This window comes from Seriola dumerili, unplaced genomic scaffold (genome assembly GCF_002260705.1).
Source record: "Seriola dumerili isolate Sdu_G_001 unplaced genomic scaffold, Sdu_1.0 BDQW01000668.1, whole genome shotgun sequence".
Taxonomy (NCBI): Eukaryota; Metazoa; Chordata; class Actinopteri; order Carangiformes; family Carangidae; genus Seriola; species Seriola dumerili.
This window is the reverse complement of record NW_019174923.1, coordinates 396,951-405,058: the sequence shown is the minus strand read 5'-3', so window position 1 is coordinate 405,058 and position 8,108 is coordinate 396,951. Positions and strand designations below refer to the sequence as shown.

The 8,108-nt window shown below is 39.3% G+C and overlaps 1 protein-coding gene across 1 annotated transcript; it reads left to right on the top strand.

Moving 5' to 3' along the window:
- The first annotated feature begins 1,849 nt into the window (after positions 1-1,849).
- pmpca (peptidase, mitochondrial processing alpha subunit) lies at positions 1,850-7,941 on the top strand. Its single transcript, XM_022765232.1, has 13 exons — positions 1,850-1,902; positions 3,088-3,290; positions 3,390-3,469; positions 3,767-3,849; positions 3,998-4,092; positions 4,198-4,298; positions 4,587-4,850; positions 5,051-5,143; positions 5,235-5,353; positions 5,455-5,545; positions 6,019-6,081; positions 6,181-6,325; positions 6,477-7,941. The coding sequence occupies exons 1-13, from the start codon at positions 1,856-1,858 to the stop codon at positions 6,644-6,646; spliced, it is 1,554 nt and encodes a 517-aa protein (XP_022620953.1). The 5' UTR covers positions 1,850-1,855; the 3' UTR covers positions 6,647-7,941.
- Positions 7,942-8,108: the final 167 nt, after the last annotated feature.

The following is an 8,108-nucleotide window of genomic DNA, read 5'->3' as shown; positions in this document are numbered from 1 at the left end:
GCTCGGGGTGATGAAGCTGGGGCGGGCAGCACCGTGGAGCTCAGTTAAACAGAAGGCCTGCTGCAACATTTGATGAGTCTCAGTGCTAATGCCTGGAAAACATACAACTGTAGTTGAGACATAACCATCTATGTATGTCTTTTTTTATGATGTTAAACCTCATTTTGAGACCTTACCATGCTGGGACCACTCCCTCCAGGCGTGCAGGTATTCAGTGTCATGTTCCCTCCCAGAAACTGTGTCAAAATGTGAAAGATATAGCTGTGAACTTCCACTCTGAAGCTCAGTGGTGGAAATAGTATTCAGATCCTTTACTTAAGTAAAAGTAATATTACCACACTTCAAAAATACTCCATTACAAGTAAAAGTTAGACAGAACAATCAGGAAAATAAAAGAATTAAAACGAAAGCACTCAATGCAGACAAATGGCCTGCGGCACTGTTACTTTATTATATAATTATGTCATTGGATTTATTACTATTGCATTAATGTGTAAGCAGCATTTTACTTTTGTAGTTGGTTGAGGTGGAGCTAATTTTACCACAACTAATTATTATTTTCATCATGGAATAATATGAGGATTATTTTCTAGTTTAAATGACCAATTATTTGGTTGGTAAAAATTCTGAAATGCCCATTGCAGTTACTCAGACCCCATTCTCACAATGCTTGCATTGTTTAGTCCAAGAGTCCAAACCTTAAAATGTATTATAAATAAATTATCAAAATGATTGAAATGGAAAACAGGATATCTTCATCTTGGCATGAAAATTAAATTAACCTGTAAAGTAACTTGTACTTGAAGCTGTAAAATAAATGTTGAGTAAAAAGTACATTTTCCTCTGCAATGTAGTGGAGTAGAAGTGACAAGAAAATATCTTTCTCTCTTTATGTCAGTCATTGAGTGCTATGTTCCACCTCTGCTGAAGATTTCTTCATTTATAATCCATAACAAGATAACTGCTCTTACTTTTGGAGTGCTCTGTCAGCAGGTGTTTTAAATCTCTGAGAGCCCGCGTGAGGTTCTCCAGTCTGTGCTGCAGGTGGAGGTTTTCTTCTTTCAGAGTGTGGATGGTGTCCTGGAGCTCATAAGCTGAGCTGCAGTGCAAGAACAGAGAAATCAACCAAAACACTGCTGTAACCTGCAAGATAGAGAACATTGTAGCAGCAACTGAAGATGTGTGAGTGGATGAGGATTCACACAGTTCATCAAATCATCTGCTGCTGCTGGTCACAGTCCAGTCAAATCTCCACGATGTTTCAAACTCAAGTGAAACTGTTAATGTTATTGAAGAGCTAGTTCTACCTCTGTGTCAAAATTGATTCAGTAATGGGAAGCTAAATGGAAGCTAAAAATGCTCTTGGCCCGCTGACAACTCTAAAGGATCAATTGTTCTGTTTTATTTTCCCAGAGCCCAAATTAGAGAGATGCAGATAAATTGGTTTGGAGTTAATACATCTTCATCCCTGAAAGTGAGTACACTATTTGCTCCAGATTCATGAGCAAGTTATACAACTTACTATACAACTATATATCACAAAGCATGTACTGCATGATTGGGCTGGGTCCTGGGTCCTGGGTCCTGGGCCCTTTGCTGCATGTTGTCCCCAGTGCCTGCCACTCTCTCCCCGCCTTTCCTGTCTCTATTTATTATCTCTATCAATAAATTAATCAATAAATGAATAAATACATTTTTGAAAAGGCAAAAATCTAAGAACAACAACAAAAAAACAAACAAAAAAACATTGATCTTTCTTTTACCCTTCAGCAAAAAATTCAGTTTGTCTGCGGCGGAAGTGCTTGAGACGCTTTCATCTTCTTCCGGGTTGATTTCCGGTCACAGAGGATCGAAGATGGCGACTCACATGTCGAGGTGTAGAACCTGGAGTCGTGTTCAGAGGTAATAACATGTTTAAAATAAACATTCTAAAACTGTCGCCAGATTCGACTTAGACACAGAAACACAATACTATCAGTATATTCGATGTCTTCCGTCCCAAGACTCTACGTCATCAGCATATGAGATTAGCTCAGTCAGTTAGCGCGATGCTAACAGCCTGGGCTAATGTTGCTTCACGAGTTAATATAATAAAAAAGTAGAAAAACACCAGTCGCTTTGATGATAGGAGTATTTTACATAGTTGGATAGCAGTAGAGATGAAGAAGGTATATTTTTGAGTACTTGTGATTTACTGAGCTTTGTCAGACATTTGCTAAGCTTTGTTAGCTAGCTTATTGTGTATAGTTTAAATGTCATAAAGAGTTAAGTTTAAAGTTTTTAAATTTTGTGTCTACTGAGCAGCGGCTTTATCTAGTCGGCAGATTAAAGTTGGTGACTTACAGTAGAGTAAATTTTGTGTCTCACAGACTTAAAGACAACAGTCAGTAATAGTAGATGCAAAACATCCAATACAAATATCCATTTAAACACAAGTACACGTGAGTGTCTCTTGACACAAAAAGAAATAAAGAAATTACCAGAGAAGAAAGAACAATCAATTTATGAGTTATTGACCTAAAAAAGTTTTTTCTGCAGAGTAAATAATGATTATCCATGGACTACAGGGCTACAATGTATCAATAGAAATTGTTTAAGGTGCAACATTAATACAATTAACGTGCAGCTTCTCACTAAGTTTAAGTTCTTTAAATATTCTAGATGTGTTGTGCAAAATTTTACACACATTTACTCAAAGTTCAGCCGGACATATTTTGTTATTTCCACTGCAAAATAAAGTTGCCTACAGAGCATGAGTTTGCAATGACTGATGCAATGACTGGTAATCACTGACATGCTACTGCTTGTTGGTGTGTGTGTGTGTGGTGGGGGGTGGGGGGGGTGATGATTGTGGCAACTTAACTTAACAATTTCTTTAGGAAACTATTGTATACTTGGTATACTGGTATAGCTACTTTTGCTCAAGTTGAGAATTCAACATATTGACGTATTTTCTTTAAAAATTATTTGATTGATTATCAAAATAGCTATTTATTTTTCTGTCAATCAACTAATCGCTGTAGCTCTATACTGTTTCTACAACTGCTGAGAGGATTTTGAAGAGGCATTGCTTTGTTCTTCTCTAAGGTTTGGGATCGCAGCTTACAGAAAGTACAGCAGTGGCGGCAGATACCCAAATATCTCCCTCTCCGCACCACTGCCTGGGATCCCCAAGCCAGTGTTTGCATCTGTGGATGGTCAGGAAAAATATGAGACCAAGATCACTACTCTAGAAAATGGCCTCAAAGTTGCTTCCCAAAACAAGTTCGGTCAATTCTGCACAGTTGGAAGTAAGATGAAGGAGTGAAATGGAAATTACATGGTATCAACTTTTGTTCAGGATCAAACTGAAGTGGGTAAAATGTGGATGTTTTCTTTCTTTTTCTTAGTTTTAGTAAACTCTGGCTCCCGATATGAAGCAAAATACCCAAGTGGAATAGCACATTTCGTAGAGAAACTTGCCTTTTCTGTAAGTACTTCTGCTTTTGAGACTTCACATGTTTTTGTCGGCTCACTCATTCACACACTATTACATTGTCCAGTCCAAACTGATTATTAATGCTGACAGTCAAATTACCTGGAAAGACTAGGCTCTGGCTCTGTTATTGGTTGTTGGGAATGACCTTTCAAAGTTCTCAGTAAATCTCTTGGTGCATTGGAGGTGCTGCAAAACATAACAGAAAAGGAAACAGCACAAAATTAAAGATGGTTATCATACATTGTCAACTGATGTTGATAATGATCAGTGTTGTTTTTATCTTTCAAGTCCACAGCTCAATACGGGAGTAAAGATGAAATCCTGCTTACGCTGGAAAAGCACGGAGGGATATGTGACTGCCAAACATCAAGGTATAAGGTCTTTCTGAATCTGAATCTTTAAGCACAATGTCTGTCTCTGTGTTATAAAATTTTACATTTGTGTATTTCTACCTTTTCAATAGAAGTGTGTCCTTTCCTGTGTTTTGAGTAATACAGCTTCTTTCATTTTACTGTGCAGGGATACCACCATGTATGCAGTGTCTGCTGAAGTGAAGGGTCTGGACACAGTGGTTAGTCTTCTCTCTGACGCTGTACTACAGCCTCGCCTGCTCGGTATGTCAAGTCATTTTACTTGAAATGACAGATCAGTCCTTGAGAACTGTGCGAGGTGTCTCCACCGGTGTCATGGTAAAGCGAAATATGTTGGTTCACATGCAGACGACGAGATCGAGATGACCAAAATGGTGGTGCGCTTTGAGTTAGAAGACCTAAACATGAGGCCGGACCCTGAGCCTTTACTCACCGAGATGATCCACGCTGTGAGTTACACATCACTGGTTTTTAAAGTGACACTATCGATGTGTTTTAGCATCCAGAAAGTCATTGATTTATATGTTTGCTGCAGCTTTTTTTTTCTGAATTGTAGCATGTCAAAAATTTTGACTCTACCTTTGAGAATTTACCACACATTTTATTTAAATCTGGACCTGTAGATTAAATATTAATTAATATTATATCTGCCCTATTTTAAGTGTAACATTGGGGTGAAATTATTAGAGTAATGGATTCATTGATAATAAAGTCACAACTTCAATGTCTGTTTCCAGGCTGCATATCGAGGCAACACGGTGGGACTGCCTCGCTTTTGTCCCACAGATAACGTGGATAAGATCGACAGGAAAGTGCTTCACAGCTACCTGCGTAACTACTACTGTCCTGAGCGGATGGTGCTGGCTGGAGTGGGCATCGAGCACGAGCAGCTGGTTGAATGTGCCAGGAAATACCTGCTGGGCGTGAAGCCAGTGTGGGGAACGAGCACCGTGGCCAACGTGGACCAGTCTGTAGCACAGTACACTGGTGGCATTGTCAAGGTGATTCACTGGTTTTGTTGTTTACAAGTTTTCTGATTTATTGGCAACTTTTTTTTTTTAACACAGCATTGACAAGTTGTTTAGTCACACATCCACTAGAAATGTGGAGCTGTGGAGTTATTGAGCAAAATTAACATTGTTTTTACACTTGTGTTTCTTAGGAGGCATGACTATAACTTTTTTCATTTTAAATCTGTTAGATGGAGAAGGATATGTCAGATGTGAGCCTTGGCCCCACCCCAATCCCAGAGCTCACCCACATCATGATCGGTCTGGAGAGCTGCTCCTTCCTGGTGGGTGTTTCCGATGCCTGGCTCCATTCAGGTGTGTGATACCTGTTAGCAACAAGCTCTCAAATTTAAAAAAATTGTTTTCCCTTTACAGGAGGACGACTTCATCCCGTTCGCAGTGCTCAACATGATGATGGGTGGAGGAGGCTCCTTCTCTGCAGGAGGACCCGGGAAAGGCATGTTCACCCGCCTGTACCTGAACGTGCTCAACAGGTGAGCGCCTCGAGTTTCAATTCAGACTCTGCTTCACTAATACAGCTCTAGCAACCGGTTTTATTACTTGTCATTGATTTTACTTTCCTTGTCTGTGGTAGGCATCATTGGATGTACAACGCCACTTCCTACCATCACAGCTATGAGGACAGTGGTCTGCTGTGTATCCATGCCAGTGCAGACCCCAGACAGGTTGGTAGAGGCCCAGGACAGCAGCAGGGTCTTTAAAAGTCTTAAAAAGCAAAGAATTTAGTTCCTACAAAAAAAGGTTTGCTGCTAGCTATGGTAGCCCATTATTATTGTGTACTACTGGCAAGCTCTGAAAAAATGAGATATACTGTAATAATATATAATTCCAGGCTAAATTGTGCAGACTTTGGCCGGAATAACTGTGAAACAGCTTTTATATTTACCTTGCAGAATATCATGTTGCACCTTTGCATCCAAATAAAGATTTTTAGCCGATCACAGCTTTACAGGAAGGAAAGGAGGAAGGTTCAATTTTGTTGAATGTCCATCTAAAACTGAAATTTTGCATTATTGGTATTAATTGTAATTTGTAGCTTCAGTTACATTGTTTCTTCTTCATTTGAATGTGATGTATTTGTGAAAAGTATTGTTAATGCGGTTTATGAGGTCTTACCGTTATATACATTCATCTCCAGGTGCGGGAAATGGTGGAAATAATAACCAGAGAGTTCATTCAAATGGCTGGAAATGCTGGAGAGGTAACGATCACTGCAGTGAAACTTCTCCACAGCTTTTGTAATATTGATTATTCTTACATGATCAAAAGTAAACATTTTATTTTTTCCCTCTATATCCAGATGGAGTTAGAGAGGGCCAAGACTCAGCTGAAGTCGATGTTGATGATGAACCTTGAGTCACGGCCGGTTATTTTTGAGGATGTTGGTCGCCAGGTTCTCTCCACAGGAAAGAGAAAGCTGCCGCATGAACTGTGTGATCTAATATGTGAGTACTGAACAAAATGTAGTGGTGGTTCTTAGTCATTCATTTAAACTCGTGACATTTGTGTCATAGAATTTACAAAAAGAATAGTAGAAATAGTCTCATTTCACCCTGCTAATTTATTTCTTTTGACTTGTCATAAAATAATTTCCAGGCAATGTGACAGCCAGTGATATTAAAAGAGTGACCACTAAGATGCTGCGCAGTAAGCCCGCAGTAGCAGCTCTGGGAGACCTGACGGAGCTGCCCTCGTATGAACACATCCAGGCCGCCCTGTCCAGCAAGGACGGACGTCTGCCCCGCATGTACCGTCTCTTCCGATAGACCCCACCCCCATCGTCCCCAATTGCCATTCAGCCAGTCTGAACTGGCAAACATCACTGTAAATAAACTGGACTGGAAGATTACACTAGTGTTCCCTCCCAACACAGAACTTGGCACAACTCACTCAGGGAGGGGGCTAATCCCTGGGCTCTCAACTGAACCTCTGAGACTGGGGATTTTAAAGAAAAGTTACATTTTACTCTTAAGTAGTCGACATATGGTTGGAGTATATGTATTTATTGTTTGTGGGCAAGAAGCCATACGTCATTATTTTACTGATGGTTTGCAGGAGTTTGGTTTTAAAGGGACAGTTCACCCCAAAGCCAAAATTTAAAGTGTCAGTTTCCCATTTAAAAAACCTCAGTAACAACCTGTTATGTTTTTACACTGTGAAATGATCTTCAAACTATTTCTGCACAGATGCAATAGAAGGGGACGGCTAACATCTCCCATAGTGTCAACGTCTATACTTCTTCTTGAGCCATTACGTTCCTCACTCTTCAGACCATCAGCTCTTTAAAATTCACAGAGCTCCACCTCAGACCTTTCTCCAGAGAAAATATATAAACAGCACTTAATGATCTCTCTTTAGAGGCACATGAGACACAACACACAGCAAAAGTTAACTTAATGATTAATAATGCCGCTGCTCGAAATTTTTGGATCATTGTTGCCAACTTTACAACTGTATTCAGACTGAAATCATGTTTTCTGTCAGCGTTGTCTCAGATGCCCTGTAGAGAGACTGAAATCTAAAGTAAAACCTGTTCCTTTTTATAATTGTTTTTGGTTGTCGGTGCCCGTGTAAATTTCAAATCAACTTAAGGGGATAAATTAAAAGCATAGTTTGACATTTGGTAAATGATTCACTTTCTGGCGCAGTTAGATGAGATGTGGAAGGGCGGATCAATCCAGTGTTGATACTCCTGATACAAAGTCTTGTTTTGAGTATTAGTACTAGGGTCAATAAGTTCAGAGAATTCACATTATGAATACTGTCTTGTGTTTTAACATGCACATGATTAGGTACTTAAGAGAATAGCAAAGAAATGCCTCATGTTTGGGAAATTAAATACATATTCAGAGGTGCATTGCAATTATGATGTATTCTCTGCCTTACATGATAGTACATGAGCTGCTTTTAACAATAAAAGCATTGATCTCGGTATTTATATCATGATCCTGGCCCTGGTATTACTTGGTATCGCACTGAAACTGACAGAGTTGGTCTCGATGTTCTTGTCTAGCTTCCCACCAGAAAGCAAATAAATACATATCAAAATGTTTAACTATTACTTTCAGAGTCTCTTCTGCCTCATCTTTGCAAAGTTAGAGGTTTACAATTGCCAGGTAAAACATTAAAAATAAAAAAACAATAAGTGTAAAGTGTATTTTACCATTATCTCAGTGGCTTCTGACTACAGTTATGTTATATGTGACCTCTGTTAACATCTGTACACCA

Excerpts from the sequence above, each read along its gene's own strand:
- pmpca (XM_022765232.1), top strand. The coding sequence starts at position 1,856 with ATGGCGACTCACATGTCGAGGTGTAGAACCTGGAGTCGTGTTCAGAG. Across the intron at positions 1,903-3,087 it reads ACCTGGAGTCGTGTTCAGAG|GTTTGGGATCGCAGCTTACA; the intron begins GTAATAACATGT and ends TTCTTCTCTAAG. Across the intron at positions 4,093-4,197 it reads ACTACAGCCTCGCCTGCTCG|ACGACGAGATCGAGATGACC; the intron begins GTATGTCAAGTC and ends GTTCACATGCAG.